The sequence below is a fragment of the Nansenia antarctica genome, assembly GCF_963989245.1.
Source record: "Nansenia antarctica genome assembly, chromosome: 18".
Classification (NCBI taxonomy): Eukaryota; Metazoa; Chordata; class Actinopteri; order Argentiniformes; family Microstomatidae; genus Nansenia; species Nansenia antarctica.
This window is the reverse complement of record NC_137691.1, coordinates 11,996,353-12,012,872: the sequence shown is the minus strand read 5'-3', so window position 1 is coordinate 12,012,872 and position 16,520 is coordinate 11,996,353. Positions and strand designations below refer to the sequence as shown.

Below are 16,520 nucleotides of genomic sequence, written 5' to 3'. Positions count from 1 at the left end.
CGAGATCGACTCTAGGAATGTATACGAGCGAATTTAAAGCGCACGGGTTAGTCAGTCCTAATCAGGTAAAAAGCCATTCTATTGGTGGCCATCATCAGTCACCCCTCTAATCCCGTACACTGAAGTTACATAAAATGTAGATATCCAACCCCTCACTCCTTGGTTCTCTTCACACCCGCAGCACTTAGGCTAAGAGAAAAGCGACATGATTTTCTTAGTGGACCTGGTGTTGATGCTGCTAGATCTGATCTCCTCCATCCTCAGTGCGATAGTCCAGACTTTCTTCCCGCTGCGATTGAAGTCCGTTGACGGCGAGCTGTGTCTGATCACGGGGGCCGGGGGAGCCCTGGGTCGCCTGTTCGCTCTGGAGTTCGCCAGGGAGGGTTCGGAGCTGGTGCTTTGGGACTGCAACACAGCGGCCAACGAGCAGACCGCCACGCTGGCTCGGGAGCTGGGGGTCAAGAAGGTGCACACCTACACGGTGGACCTTTCCCGCCGGGAGGAGATCTACGAGGCAGCAGAGAAGGTGCGACATGAGGTCGGTGATGTGACCATGGTGGTGAACAACGCAGGGGTGGTGGCGGGACGACGGCTGCTGGAGTGTCCTGATGCCCTGCTGGAGAGGACGCTTCTGGTTAACTGCCACGCGCTCTTCTGGGTGAGACTTCAAGATACATGTCCACATGACAACATTTATTTGTTTATGAATGATGTAACCTAAGACCTGGTTGATGAGCGCAGACACTGTTTGCACACTGGATCCAGGACTTTAGGACATGCCTTTTATTACAATTCATTGAGATGTGCCTAACAGCAGTGACTTGTGATGCAGTGACACATGACTCTCTAGCCCTATCCCCCATCAGCCCTAGAATAAAACACTCTCAGGCATAACCCACTAATTATGAGATGGAATGTCATTCTTTTCAAGCCTCTTACTGTAACCTCAGTCCCATGTATCAAAGAAAGTAAGGATAAGCTCCCACCAGAATCAGAATCAGCAACTGCAGTCTTCATCCAACACCCCACTCCCCATCCTACAATTCCATTTACAAAGCGGTAATCCACCATTGGCTAAAGACCTGAGAATAACCAGACCAGCATGGATTTTTAGGGAAACTGGAGGTTCCCTTCCTAAATATTGAACTAATGATTGTGTTTGTGTTTCTCTCCTCCGTCCAACAGATGACTAAGGCTTTTCTCCCTCAGATGAAAGCTAAGAACCACGGTCACATCGTCACCATTGCCAGTACCCTGGGGTTGTTCAGCACCGCTTGCGTAGAGGTAAGACTGGAGAACTGGGTTGGTTGTCTTTAATGTCTTATATGTGCGTCTATATCAGATATACACTGAACAAAAATATAAACGCAACACTTTTGTTGAAAATCAAAGACCTAAGACTTTTTCTATGTACACATAAAGGCCTATTTCTCTCAAATTGTGTCCACAAATGTGTTTTAAATTAGTGAGCACTTCTCCTTTGCCGTGACAATCCATCCACCTGACAGGTGTGGCATATCCGGATGCTGATTAGACCGCATGCTTATTGCACAGGTGCGCCTTAGGCTGGTCACAATAAAAGGCCACTCTAAAATGTGCAGTTTTATCACACAGCACAATGCCACAGATGTCGCATCATGTTTTGAGGGAGCGTGCAATTGGCATGCTGATTGAAGGAATGTCCACCAGAGCTCTTGCCTGTGAATTGAACGTTGATTTCTCTACCATAAGCTGTCTCCAAAGACCTTTCGGAGAACTGGAAAAAATAACTAAAAGTGTTGTGTTTTGGACACGCATACAACCTCCCCTACCCCTACCCATCTCCCCTAACCCTGTCACCCCCCTGACATGCATACAGCCTCCCCTACCCCTAACCACCCCCCTCCCCGTTCGCTAACTCTGTGTTCCATGTGTCCATGTTATCTGTTGCTTGTTGTTTCTGTGTTTTCCGTTTCTCCCATATTGTCAGCGTCTTTGAGCCTCAGAAAAGCGCTATATAAATTTAATGAATTATTATTATTATTATTATATTTGTGTTCAGCGTAGTATCTATGTGACAGTGTTGCTGCCCTCACCCCTCAGGACTACTGTGCCAGTAAATTTGGAGCCGTCGGCTTCCACGAGTCTCTGACACACGAGTTGCAGGCAGAAGAGGGCAACGACGGCATCAAGACCACCCTGGTCTGTCCTTACATCATAGACACGGGCATGTTCGCTGGCTGTGAGATCAGGTGAGACACCCTTACCTTTAATGTCGTTTTTGGAATGATACCAAGAAGTGTGCCCCTGTACCCAACGACTGTATCCTCCATCTATCTGTAAACTACTGTAGGTACACTCACTGGACACTTTATTAGGAACACCTGTACACCTTCCCATTCATTTATGTAGTGTAATGGTGTGGGGAATGTTCTTGGAACACTTAGGGCCTGTTAATACCAATCAATCATCGCCTGAATGCCACAGCCTATTTGAGTATTGTGGCTGACCATGTGCATCCCTTCCTGGCCACAATGTACCCATCTTCTAATGGCTACTTCCAGCAGGATAATGCACCATGTCACAAAGCAAAAGTCGTCTCGAGCTGGTTTCATGAACATGGCAATGAGTTCCGTGTTCTTCAGTGGCCTTCCCAGTCACCGGATCAGAATCCAACAGAACACCTTTGGGATGTGGTAGAACGGGAGATTCACAGCTTGATAGTGCACCTGAAAAATCTGCACAAGATTGCGTGATGTCATCATGGACCAAAAAATCTCAAAGGAATGTTTCCAACATCTTGTGGAATCAATACCCAGTACAAGTATAATATTCCTAATAAAGTGTTCAGTGAGTGGTGCTTAGGTGGCGTAGCGGGTTAAGCGCTGACCATGTAACCGCAGGGTCCCCGGTTCGATTCCATCCTGCATGTCATCCCTCCTCTCTCTCTCTAACCCATCCTTCCTGTCTAAATCTTCACTGTAACTGTCAATAAAAATTAAAAATATGAGTGGGACCCACTCAGAAAAAAAGAAAAGAAAAAGAAAGTGTTCAGTGAGTGAGTGTATGTTTCTGTCCGCTCTGCTATTCCCTCCAGGAAGGAGTTGCAGGGTCTGATTCCCCCTCTGGATCCTCTCTACACCGTCCAACAGTCCATGAAGGCCATCTTAAGGGACCAGCAAATGATCTGCATTCCACGCCTAATGTATATACCCTTCATCACACGAGCGTAAGTAGCTTCTACACTCATTATGAACTCTGAACTGATATAGCCTACTCAGGCAGCCTTATACACGTACATACAGTTGCAATCCAAATTATTCACTGAATGTTCCTAGAGATACAGTTGGAAGCATAGTTCGCAAGTTCAAAGTTAAAGGAACAGTGGCTACACTACCTAGACGTGGCAGAAAGAGGAAGCTATCAGCGGCTGCCACCAGATTCCTGAGTAGGCAAGTGGTCAAAAACCTTGAGTGACTGCAAAACACCCGCAGCAAGACTTGGTGGCAGCAGGCACTGAGGTTTCAGTTTGCACAGCAAGCTTTGTAAACAAACCCAAGAATATGACTGAATTGGAGCCCATTGCCCATGAGGAATGAGCTAAGATTCCTCAGGAACGCTGTCAGAAGCTGGTGTCTGGCTATGTATGCATCACGTTTGCAGCAGGTCATAACAGCAAAACGGTGCTCTACCAAGTACTGAAGATCCTTGTCATGAAGGGGTTGAATAATTTTGAGACTGCAGTAGTCATTAAAAGTAGCATTCTTGGATTCTTTGGATAAAACTCCTTGTAATATTAGTTTCATTGAACTACTTAAATAGTTGTTGTGTAATTAGTTTATTGCAAACAGCTGAGAAACTGTATATTTTGCCAATAAACCTAATGTGCAATGGGGATTGCATAATTTTGATTGCAACTGTATATCACTCAGTTGTGGAGCGGAAAGATGAAAAAAAGTAACCTCATCATGTCATCATATCAACAGCCTATTTTTGGAGGTTGGGTGAGAATGATAACATCAGTGGTCATATCATTTGAATGTGCTCTCTCTTATAATACGAGATGATATTACTCTTTGTAGACTGCTGCCCTGGGACGCTAACGCCGCAACATATCGCTTCATGGGAGGTGACACGTGCATGCTGCCCTTCATCAAGAACGTGGAGCAGAAGGCTGCCAAGGCTGTAAAATCCTCCTAGGACCTCCCTGTCCTAACGTCTCACTCTGGCACAATGTTTTAGCCAATGGACCAATCTGCAGTGCACATCAAAGCCTTCATTCTGATAAACCTATCACGACAAGACAGGACATCTGAAGGGTGAGAAAGTGTCCATTGTTGCAGCTGATTCCTCACCTGTTGTTCCATCAACGTCACTAATGGAAAATCTAGGCTTATTTGTGATAAGTCTCATTTTCATATATTTCATATGTTCTCACAAGACTTTCATAAATAAGCCTGGATTTGCCTTTAGCGACGTTGGTGGAATATCTCAGAGGCTTTTGTGTAATGGAGTTCATGTTAGCTGGGCTGCTGGAGCGATCATCCATCATTTGTAAATTCACTAAAGCCTGTCAGGGCAACAACTGCTCTCTTGTATGATGTGTAAATTCCTTCACTGTAAATGTCATCATGTCGTTCAATGTCGGCGACCTTGAGTGCCTTGAAAGGCGCCTTATAAAATAAATGTTTATTATTATTGTGTGATTTTTAAATTATTATTCTTTATAAGAGCACCATGGTTTTTCTTCCCAAGGGGCATCAGAAATGACTGACACCACGTTATTTATTTCATACGCAAACTATATTGACTTTCCTTAATATGCTGAAGCATAAAGCATGACACAGAAAAGGTTTTATACAAGTGCCTCTTTATTCACATTTATAGACAGTGCAGAAACTAAGACCAGACATAAAAAAGACAAACTAAGAGAACATGCGACAGAGAGATATTAAGCATTGTGTTTTGGGTAAACAATAACTACAACAGTCCTCCATATCAGTAAAAACAACTTTTGAAAAAAAGGACAAAGGAAAAAAAAACACTTCCTGTTTGATTCTGTTGATAGTCAGTAAGTTGACCAGAGTGCTGTAAATGTTGGTCTGTGAATGTAATATTTTGTCAGGTAAGTACATTAATGTTCCAGAATACTGTCAACGCAAGTACCAACTTCATCGCTTTGGTGTTATTATGACAATAGACAAAGAAGCACACAGGTCATATCAAGCATGAAATTCAAAAAGCTGAGTGTTGTCAAAGCCAGCCTTCCTCAACTTGCCATAAACCGCACAGCAAGCCAATAGGTAACATGTACCACCACCGCATCCAAACAAATATTCTCAACGGAGGCGCTCTTAACTGGTTAACTTCCAATGCATTTTTTTTTCTTTCAGCACTCTAGTTTAAAAGCCCTTAAAAATCCCAGGTCCTCGATGGACACGGTTGAGCCCATAATCCAGGTGTCTGCCATGAATAAAGTCAATAAGTTCATTCAGTCCTGGTGAGTCAGTCGACGGTGTGTCCACTCCTTGTGCAGTGTCGTATCATACCCTCCATAAGCTAGCAGGGATGTCAGTAAGGGGTCTGCAGTGTTCTGTTACACCAGCTGCACCGTGGCAGCCTGGAGGTACCCCTGCAGGTACTGGAGGGCCTCTGCGTTCAGGCTGGTGCTCACCATGGAGGGGACCTGCCAGGGCAGAGAGGGTCACTCATCTGCCATCACTACAATCCCAACATGCAGTCTGGCACCATTCTAACCCTGTAGTAACAACCCTGCAGTTTAAGGGCAAATGCCATCAAAACTTTCCTCGATCTAACATTACATGAATATTCACAATTCATAATGACAATCAAAAACTCTTATGTCCCCTGAAAGCTTTTTTTTATTTATTATTATTATTATTTTAAAAACCAAATATATATATAAGCCCTGTATCTTTGGTGGTTATGTTCTTAATGTGCATGCTCATTTTTTTAACGTTTAGAAAATGAAGACAAAAAAAATACTGTCAAATACTTGAGGCTACACCACCCCACCCTACAAACCCCCAAACCCTAACCCCCTTACCCGTCCTGGGCAGGCTGTGGAGAGCTTGTGGAGTGACTGGGCCAGTAGGATTTTGGGGTTCCCCACAGCCTCTCCGATGGGGTCGTGTTCCTTCTTCCCGGCGAAGGCCAGCTGGGAGAAGGCCGTCTGGTAGCCAGGCGTGTCCTCGATGTCAATGAAGTGCTCGTCGTCTGGGATGCTGTCATCCTCTGGGAGCTCAAACAGACCAATCAGAGCCTGGAGCAGGGGGGTCCTAGAGAACAAACAGACCAATCAGAGCCTGGAGCAGGGGGGTCCTAGAGAACCACCCGGTAACTTAGCAGCCAGTTAGACGACGTCAAGGACGTAGGCATGGCAAGTGTACTCCAGAACCCCATCTACTTAGTTTTAGGTGGTAAAAATCTCTTTCGAGGGAGACCTGGCCAAGAAAGCACACCAGTACAGATACAAGTTACAACATTGGCTAATAAAACATAATAAATAACAGACAAGAGCCGATAAATATATATATTTTTAAAAAACATTTTAAGAGTAGCAATTGTACATTTCTGTCACACAATTTCCAATCAGAGCTTTGAACTCTCTCAGGGAGACGAGGTTATTAAGCTGTAGTGTGTTCTGGAGGTTATTCCATGACCAGGACGCAAAATAAGAGAAAGCTGCTTTGCCAAGTTCCAAGCGAGACCTGGGTACCTGGTAGAGCAACAGTCTAGTGAAACGAAAATCACTTTAGAAAAACCCAAATAAAACATAGCAGAGACAAGATTCTCCAGGAGACTCCCTCACCAGAGTTTGGTGTATTCCGTGTCCATCATGGCAGGACACTCGGTCAGGATCTTGGTAATGCCCACGGCGCAGATCTTCTTCTCCACCGGCCCAGACACCTTCTGCACCTCTGGGATGACGATCTTCTCCAGCACCATGCCGAACATCCTGACAAGGGAACACCCGGCAATGAGAACCGTGTCTAACACGTTAAATACATCCGCTCTAAATTCGCCACGTGTGAGTGTCTGACTAGACGCGAGGCATACGTCCTGATTTGCTGCTGCAATCGCGGTAGCGTCGCTAGGCGCGCGTAACATGCAGATTACAAGTTCAGTTCGATTTGACTGAATCGTTAAAAAGGTGATGTTTAGAGTCTGTAGCCTGGACAAACACGTGTAGTGTATCCTAGACAAGTCTGACAGAGTACAATGACAGGGTTGGCTTTTGAAAACCACAAAGGCAGCTGACAATTGGCTTTTGCACAGAGAGATCAATAACCCAGGCCATCAGCTCTGTTGTAAACAAAGAATCAATTATGTAAAACGCTTCCGATTTGTCACAGTTCACCCCTCTCACCCCCTGTGACCAGACACTTACTTTGGCTGGATGCTGTCAAAGATCTCCTGCAGAGCAATCGCTCCATACTTGACGCCGTACAGATTGATGAACACCAGGAAACCTGAGGGACAGATGGCGGTGTGTGTGAACATATGCAGTGTCGCAGACCACTGGACACAATCACACATAATGACAGGTCCTTTTTTTTTTTTTTTTTTTTTTTTTTAAACTGGGCACATAATATAACGGCACGCATTTCTGCTGTGCTGACACACTATACTGACTAATGATGAAGAAAAAGGATAGAGGCTCCCAGTAACTGATCACAGACATTCCGTGACATCCATACATCCGGTATCATGTACACTACTGTGGAGGAATGCGGCGGTCGCAGCAGACGCCGTACTCACTCTTGATGTACTTGGTGGTTTTGGAGCTCTGCAGCCTCTGGAAGAGCAGGATGAAGATCTGTTTCCTGTAGTTAATGATGGACTCCCTACGAAAGATGGAAGACAAACGTATAACGACCCAATCCCATGTCAATTTCATAGGACATTTTTTATCCACCTGTTATTGCCATTCAGTGAACAAGATCAAGTTGATACAACGCATAAGTGTTGGCGGACTCACGCCGGCATGTGTTCTATGATGCTGTTGAGCAGGTAGAATCCTTGGTGGTCGTTGGCCTTGGAGGCGATGAGCTTCTGGAAGACCCCCAGCAGACCAGGCTGTATGGGCAGAGCAGAGCACGGTCAGATGCATCACTATTGGGGTGCTTGGTGGCGTAACACACTAGGCGTCGACCATGTAAGCGCAGGGTTCCCGGTTCATTTCCGGCTGTGGACATATGCTGGATGTCATCCGTTCTCTCTCTCACCCAACCTTCCTGTCAAATCTCTACTGTCTCTATCGCGATACAAATATGAGTGGGACTGCCCTACTCAGAAAAATTATATATAAATAAATATCCTCTCCAGTAACATCTTAACGGCCACTTACTATTTTGTCGGCGGCCGAGGCGGCGATGGTGACGCTTCCCTTCTCCAGGTACGCCTGCAGCAGACGCACCAGAGGGGGGATGTTGCCTGTGCGCTCCCACAGCACGGGCTGCAGCAGGTGGGGGAAGAGGGCCATGTAGGAGTCGGGGATGGAGCTGGTGTGGATCTCCAGGAGTAGGGACATCACCTGGAACACGTACGGCACAAACTCTGCAACAGCAGACACACAACCACAGGTTATTAGCCATCTTTAATGGACTGACTTGTATAGCGCCTTATTCCAAAGCACTTTACGATAGCCTCTCATTCACCCATTCACACCAGTGTTTCCCCTAGGTTTGCTGCCTTGGGGGGGACCGTGGCATGGACCCTCCCCCCCCCCCCAAGGGGGTAAGACCCTGCGACATACCAGCGTCATGTCCAGGGGTGTACTAACTTGTACATTAAGCCGCCTCACGCTACATAAACAGGAGATAGGCTCCTGCCCTATGGGCCGTTAGGCTCGAGAACCATCGGTTCTCAAGGCTACTTACTTATGTGGTCTTGATTACCTGTCCACTTTCTCACCTGGTTCTTGCGCTCTCTCTCTCTGGTGCACCATCCTGCTCTCTCTCCTTCTCTCCCTCTCTATCCTCCTCTCTCCCTCTTTTGCAGTCAACCAAAAGGCAAACATAACAACCAGAGTATTTATAATCTAATAAGAGGTATAAATTGATCGATATCAATTTATAACATAATTATAATTGAATATTGGATTGCTGTGGGCAATGCAGTCAGATAATGTCATTTTGACTTTACTCACCTGAAAAAAAAGCGTATGTCCAACTATAAAAACAGACATTTCCAATGCTTCAATCCACTGTCCATGTACTGTAAATATGCCATCATGGTATTACCATAAAGCCCAATTCTAGCAGAATAAGAAAGATAGTATATCTACTTTAAGTAAAATAATAAAGTGCATCCAGTTAGCTCTTAGGCTGGCAAGTGTGCAGCAGACCAGCTCATCTCATCACCTCTGAGCTAGCTAGTTAGCTTGCTAGTTCTTTGACACTATTTTACACTTTCTAGTCACAATAATAGCGACCAATTTGAACCAACTTGCTCTGTTAGAACACTCAGCAATTATATTTGCTAACGTTTCAACTTGCTTACTTTCCATCTGCAGACATCTCACCTGGCAAAAACTCTCTCGCGTCGCGCGCGCAGTCGCGCACAATCTTGTACGCGAGTGTGTCCAGCACGAAGTGTGGAGATAGGTTTGGCTATGCGAGACTACTGGCGGACTAACGTTACCAACGAGCCTATGGGCTTGCCACTCGCCAGATTCGGGTTGGGTGCATTTAAAAAAAGCGGATATTTTAGCCTGCTTGTCAGATGTTTGGTGTCTACGTCCGTAATAATTCCTCTTTCTTGGGGAGGCGGGGGGTTCTGTTGCGCGTGAGGGAACCGATGTGTTTGGACGGTGGGATATGGGCTGAATCTACATCTACACACCCTGGACGTCGTTCTGGAGGATCTCAGTGAAGACAGGGAAGAGGGCCTCCTCGAAGCTGCCCACAGTGGCGGGGCTGGCCTTACAGGTGATCCTGATGGACAAGCACAGGGACTCAAACAGGTAGTGGTTGAAGTGGGGCTTGCTGGGGTTCTGAAAGAGATGCACACGAATGGTTACCAAAAATGCCCCTCTCCCTCCCTCACGAAACACATCACATCCCAGCTCTGACGTACGCCACGCATCCACAGCAGCTCAGGAGGTGGTCGGGAGGAGGCGGTGGCCTTACCTTGCTGACCAGGAGGAGCTTGTGAGTGAGCTGTCCGATCAGAGTGGGGATGTAGGGGACGATGGACTCCTGCAGGAGGGAGAAGCTGCGCATGATGGCTGGAAGAGAAGGACAGAAGGACTCAGAGAGCTGCAGATGAAAACAGAGTCTCACACACATCCAAATTCTTTTATTTTACTTTAGTGACATTGATGGAATACCCCCCAGGACAAAAAAAAAAGATAACTTAAAGAAAAGAAGAGGAATGTCAGCTTAAACTGTCATGCTGCACCAGTGAATAAAAAAAAACAAAAAACATTTGATCAAGACCATGTGGCCACGTGTCTGAAACGTTGTTTGTTTGCGTCACCATTTTTGATTCAATCGCTGGGAGCAACGTAACACGCGTGCCGACCAGACATTCCTCCTTTATTTAAAAGCACAATTACATCCTTTCTTCACTCTGAGTGAGTGAAGAGTAATCGAGTCATTCGAGTGTTGACACGACATGAAACCGACTGAGGTTTATATACCAGAGGACCCTGACACTCAGACTCAAGAGCGGGGAGCTTACCTTTCATGATGTACTCGTTCTCTGAGGACCCAGGAAGAGCCAGAGACTTGAACAGGTTGTTGAGCAGCTGTTCTGTGAAGGGGGCCATCTCGGCAGCAGTGATGCTACAAGACATGAGGACACCGCAAATCAGCCACTACTCACCCCAAGCAGTGTGAAAATAAAGGTTGAGTTATGTCCAGGGTGTTGATGTCCCTAACAAGGGGTATGATGCTGATTTTTTATGAGGTTATTATGAGATTCAACAGTGAATACTTAATAGGCAGATTCACCCAAGCGAAAAGTGTGTGGTTATTTATCAGTATGTACAGTGGGGGAAGAAATGAACGGTCTATAATCTTAATGGTAGGTTTATTTCAACAGTGAGAGACAGAGTATCAACAATAAATCCAGAAAAACACATAATATATATTTGATAGAGGAAAATAAGTATTTGATCACCTAGCAATAGATTATCAACAATAAGCAGGTGTGTGGGGGGGGGGGGGTAGGGCCGTGTAGGATTGTGAGGACGTGCATGGTTAAGTATTAGTCATGTGTAGATGACTCACTGCGTGGAGTTGTTGGCGCCCCTCATGGTGAAGAGCCTCTCCAGGGCGTGGGCAGCGTAGGTGTGTTCCACGGTGCTCTCGGCCTGCAGGTGGGCCACCAGCAGAGGAACCGCCTGCAGCAGCTGCTCTTTAGGGAGCTGGAGGTAGGAGAGAGGAAGAGACGGATCACAGACAGGCCTTTGTTAATGGTAAACAGACTGACTTATATAGCGCCTTATTCCAAAGCACTTTACAATGGCCTCTCATTCACCCATTCACACACCAATGGCACCCATTCACACACATCCACACACCAATGGCAGCCAACATGCAAGGCGCCGGCCTGCTCATTGGGAGCAATTTGGGGTTCAGTGTCTTGCCCAAGGACACCTCGACACCTGGCCAGCCGGCGGGGTTCGAACCGCTGATCATTAGACGCCAGCTCAACCTCCTGCGCCACAGCCGCCCCCTTTGTCAGAATTCATTTCTACCCTTTGTAGATGGGCTGATCATGATGGTAGAATTTCAAATGAACCATACCTGACTCCTGAAGATCATGACGTACTTGATGGCATCTGCTTTCAACACTGGGAACTCGTTAACTGGAATAGAGAATGAAGGCCACAGTTGAGTAAAGTATAGAAACAAAGTGAACTCCAGTTGTGATTGTGAATCAGTTGAACTACATTCTTACTATTTGGGGATTTCAGGTCTGAAATAATGTGGTTCACGAAGAACTCTGTGAGATTCACCAACTCATTAGCTTGCGTTATTCCATGCTGGGGAGAAGAAAAAAACAACATAAATTATTTATAGTCAGAAGCGTTATCTTTGTACCAGAACAGTTTTTTAACACAAGATGTGAAGATTTTTTCTAATTCCTTCGGTATACTGAAATTCTCTGTACATTTTGAAGACTGTCAATCATTCATTCAATTTGCTGTTTACTTTAAATGTTTAGCTCTTAATGTTTATTTTTATTTAACTTTTTCAATGTACTATATTGCTCTAAGTGGGGGTGGGATGGGGTGTGGTTTTACTTTAAAAAAAGAAAAATGGAAGGAAAACAATGTTTTGTCCATTGTATGTTTTCCATCTCGTCCTTCAATAAAAAAAACATTAAACATAGAACACTTTTTTTAAATCAAAGAGCAGACACCCTACCTTCACGGTCTGGGCTTTAGAGGCCAGAGACGTGACCAGGTAGATGGCAGCGTCTTTGTGCTTCCAGTTCACCCCGGGGTTCTTGGCGTACTCCCCCAGCATGGAGTTGACGTAGCCGGAGAAGATCGCCGTGACGGGGGCCTCGAAGAACTTACACAGGCCTCTCACCAGGTCACAGGCAGCCCTGCGGCGCGTGTCGATGTCTGCAGGGAGGCAGCAGGAACATTAGCACAAGCACACTGTGCACATCTATGGTTCAACATCCGTTCAAGTACATTTTTGCTCTTGTTGAAGGATGGTCACCTGATCCTTCAAGGTCCCTTCGGATGTACTCCTCGGAGTTGTCTTCAAAGGCTTCCTCGTCCGCACCTGACGAGAAATAATGAGAAATCCCATGTGTCAGTAACTAAGAGTGTACGGATGTTTCACAAAAGTCCCGACAATAGGAACTGTCATCAAATGCCAGCCTCAGACGATTTCAATACAAACATCTTTCAGTAAAAAGTTGGTTGAGTCTCTATTCCCACTCCTCCTAATCTATTCCCACCTATGGTTTAAAACTCCATCTTGAACTCACTCCTGAACTCCATGTTGGGCACGATGACCTTCTCACAGATGCTGGTGAGTGTGTTATGGTCCTCAAACAGATGCTTGTAGTGTGGCCTTTCACACACCGACGCCAGGAACTGAATGGCATTGCTCACGAGCTAGGTCACAAACATGAGGAATGACATTTATTAGCATGGGTTCAATCCAACCATTTATAAAGGAACATGAACGCAACACCGATCGGAAATTCTCACCAAGTCATACTTGACTTCCTGGCCAGTGGACACTAGAAGGTTCCAGATGGCGGTGACGAAACGAGGCAGGTAAGGCTGGAACTCTTCGTCGTACTTCTGCGCGTACAGGGCAGCGTTGTCACAGATCTGAGATTTGAGCAGCTCCAGGAGACCTGCCTCCTCTTCGTCCTGTGGTGGAACAGACAGACAGACAGACAGACAGACAAAGAGAGAAGATTAGATCACCACTGCACTGTTGGGTTGATGACAACTTGCTTGAAACATCTCGCAGACACATATTTCATCAATCACAGTGTCCACTCACATCTGTTTGTAGGAGCTTATTATCCAAGGTCAACAAGTTGTGGAAATTGGACATCCAGGTTTCCATGTTGTCCTCAAAGAACTCTGGAAGGTCCTGCACACAAAAAGGACAGACAGTAAAGATTCAGTGGTGCACCTACAGCATAATAAAGAGCCAGGCGAAAGGTCTTGTGGGGATAGACCAGGTATGAGGCAGGGAGACGCACCTGGAAATTGAGGCTGTAGAAGAGCTTGGAGATCAGCGTGAGGGAGGAGAAGAGGACCTTCAAAGCGTTGATGTCTGTCGCGTGGGTCTGACAGAGATCAATGGTGGCCTGGAAGAAACAAGACATGATGGATGGATAACGACTTGGGAAATTAATGAAAAGCTAATTCAGCAAACTTTATTTTTCACTGGCTAAAAGTGGTTGCTCTCTGGTGTTGATTAGAAATCTCAGTAACCTGTAACCACTGACCTTGAAGAGCTCCGTCAGAGGTAGGGCGAACGTGTCCAGCACCAGTTTAATCTCCAGCCACAGCTCGTTCGACTTAAACTCATGTCGATACCTGAGACGACACATGGGGATCAGTCAGTGACACACAGTGGCACCTCATATCACAGTTCCCAGCACCAAGCAGAACCCATCCCCTTAATATCCCCCCAAATACCACAAAACCATTCACAACACCGTTCCTAGACGACCACACCCATTGGGCTTTACCTCCTGAAGAGCGAGTGTGCGGTTCGGAGGACTCCGTTGATGATGTGGAAGTCCCCGCTCTGGAAGCGGGTCACCATCTCTGTCAGGAGGTCCGGCCACTTCTGAGGGAAGTCCTCTCTGCCGATAATGCTGATGGCATCACTCAACTGCAGAACGCACAGGGCAGACACACTTCAACTTAATACATCTTCATTATAATTCATGTATTCAGATACCAGATGTGCACTCCTGCAAATGGACTCATAACAACTTCTAAATAAGCATGATGTACAGTGAAAGCAGGTAGCAGGTCCTGTGCAAACATACCTGTTTTTGAATCTGTTCTGGGCTACTCAACATCAGATTCACAATGTTGGCCTTGACAGTAATTCTGTCCGGATCTGATATTTTGTTTGGTTCATCTTCAACCTAAGAGAAAAAATGAATTAAAATATGTCTCGTCCGAAACTCTCCTTTCACAACTCATAACATTGGCTTACGTCCCCTAATTCAGGCCTTCGTTTTAACTCACTATGCGCCAGTTTCTCTTGATGTAGTTCTTGAACGTGACTGCTGCGCAGACCCGGATGACGTTGTCCTGGGACTTTTCCAACAAAGTGAGCAGCAATATCGGGTAGTTTTGGTTCCCTTCAACAGACTCAAGAAACTTTTCGGCTAGAAGAAAGGAAAGAGCAAAGGTTTTGGAATGGAACATCTAGAACTCTAGAGACCAGACAATCCACTCAAGGACAGTAGGACACCAGCGTGGGAAGAATCTCACCACACAAGTGAACAACAATAACAGCCGATCAAGTGTGTTAACTTTCCATGCATTCTAACCCTGAGCATTTATACCTGGACGTCTCACTGCTGGGTCAGGGTCCAGCGTTTTGCGCATGAATTCAGTGAGGGTCTGGAGGTTCCCATCGTTCAGCTCCATGGTGGCCCTAGTGAAGAGAGGAACACATTCCGGTTGTGGAACAGAGACATGTTGCAATGACACATGAATATAAACTAGCTGTAATACTATTTGCATCATAATTTAGCTCATCAAGAATGTTGAGCCGCTTGCCACAGGACACATGGTGACACAATCACACTGATGCAAAGTTCTAACTCAATGAAATCGACTAAATCAATGAATGAAATAACAAAACTGTAATAACACAACATAAAATGACTAGCTACCTAGTTATCAACCCAAGGCAGAAGTAGCACAGATGATAAATGACTGAATAGCTAGGTGCTATGACCAGCTAGCCCTAGTCTTAGCTGACAAACTGGTCGAATCAAATCGTAGCTAATTGACAACCTCAGCAGTCCAATGGATGAGGAGATTCTCACCCCGTCAGTACCTTCCTCCAATCACAGTAGCCCAAGGGGGGGGGGCGGGACTACGGTATGGACTGCAAGTTAGCAATACTGGATATAGCCAGCTAATCTTCTCATTCAAAGTTAAACGCTTAGTTATTTCACTCCCTTGTTACAAATGTGAGATCGTGTGAAGCACGTTCGTTTTCTAAAGTACAACGGTCAGCTAACACCAGTTCATGTTGGCGGAATGACGGTGCGAGTTAGCAGACACGAGCTAACAAGCTAACAGGCTAGGCTAGGCGTGTGTAGTTAGTTCGGGGCGCGTCTAACTGCTGAAACAGAGTGAAAACGGCCGAGTTACGGAACGTCGTGACAGACACACGAAAGAAGTTTCTGCTGAGGAATTATTTTTCCTTTTCATAAAGAGCATATTGATCAGACACGAAATATATTGAAATAACGTGTGAACACCTGACACATTTCTATTAACAATTTAAACAAATGACTTTTCCATTCAAACGTTTTCGTCGCAGGGATTAGTCAGTCAGACCTAAGCATCAGTGACAGGCTGGTCTCAGGTCTGGTAACTTTATAACTGAACTACACTGTGACTTAGCTACACGGATTAGCAGTTAACTAAGCACCGTTTTGTTCCTTTTACAAGTTACTTACTTAGATGGGCAACCCATTACTGAACTCGATATAATAAAAGTGGGGTAGTAAGTTAACCTTACCTTGAATCAGGACGTCAGAGTTGTGGAAGTGTGTCTCACTCCGGCGCGTGAGATGTGTCTGTCTGTCTGCTGCTTTCAAAAGTGTCCAATCACTGCGCGGTCTGTGCGTCGCGCATGCGCAGAAGACGTCAGGCGAACCCTACCAAACACGCCCCCGTGCCATGCACTGCAGTGATCCTGACCTAACCCAATGCCTGTCTGGAACTATCTTCTCACATCATCTTCAAGATGTAGGCCTTGTTTATGAATTATTATATACTTATCACCCCCAACAAATAATGCAATGACATATAACTAGAAACTTAA

The 16,520-nt window shown here is 45.7% G+C and overlaps 2 protein-coding genes across 2 annotated transcripts; one reads left to right on the top strand and one right to left on the bottom strand.

Annotated features, from left to right (window-relative positions):
• Nucleotides 1–205: 205 nt before the first annotated feature.
• Nucleotides 206–4,179, top strand: LOC308173577 (retinol dehydrogenase 10-A-like; the record flags this gene model as incomplete). The annotated part of the gene is made up of 5 exons (XM_080548605.1): nucleotides 206–658; nucleotides 1,186–1,284; nucleotides 2,083–2,231; nucleotides 3,077–3,208; nucleotides 4,062–4,179. The coding sequence occupies 5 exons, from the start codon at nucleotides 206–208 to the stop codon at nucleotides 4,177–4,179; spliced, it is 951 nt and encodes a 316-aa protein (XP_080404731.1).
• A 684-nt stretch (nucleotides 4,180–4,863) lies between these two features.
• cse1l (CSE1 chromosome segregation 1-like (yeast)) lies at nucleotides 4,864–16,251 on the bottom strand. The gene is made up of 25 exons (XM_080548676.1): nucleotides 16,215–16,251; nucleotides 15,022–15,113; nucleotides 14,699–14,841; nucleotides 14,494–14,595; nucleotides 14,188–14,333; nucleotides 13,942–14,032; nucleotides 13,693–13,800; nucleotides 13,488–13,580; nucleotides 13,184–13,351; nucleotides 12,958–13,087; nucleotides 12,684–12,749; nucleotides 12,381–12,583; nucleotides 11,911–11,995; nucleotides 11,757–11,818; nucleotides 11,238–11,374; nucleotides 10,687–10,790; nucleotides 10,134–10,231; nucleotides 9,847–9,997; nucleotides 8,351–8,559; nucleotides 7,982–8,079; nucleotides 7,762–7,847; nucleotides 7,391–7,472; nucleotides 6,812–6,958; nucleotides 6,047–6,278; nucleotides 4,864–5,665 (listed from the first exon to the last, which is right to left on the bottom strand). The coding sequence occupies exons 2-25, from the start codon at nucleotides 15,104–15,106 to the stop codon at nucleotides 5,576–5,578; spliced, it is 2,916 nt and encodes a 971-aa protein (XP_080404802.1). The 5' UTR covers nucleotides 15,107–15,113; nucleotides 16,215–16,251; the 3' UTR covers nucleotides 4,864–5,575.
• Nucleotides 16,252–16,520: the final 269 nt, after the last annotated feature.

What these genes read in the sequence shown, in the direction of transcription:
- cse1l (XM_080548676.1), bottom strand. Translation starts at nt 15,106, where the DNA reads ATGGAGCTGAACGATGGGAACCTCCAGACCCTCACTGAATTCATGCGC. An exon ending in CCCAGCAGTGAGACGTCCAG is followed by an intron (nt 14,842 to 15,021) that starts GTATAAATGCTC and finishes CCTTTCTTCTAG; the next exon opens with CCGAAAAGTTTCTTGAGTCT. An exon ending in ACGGAATACACCAAACTCTG is followed by an intron (nt 6,279 to 6,811) that starts GTGAGGGAGTCT and finishes TTTGTTCTCTAG; the next exon opens with GACCCCCCTGCTCCAGGCTC.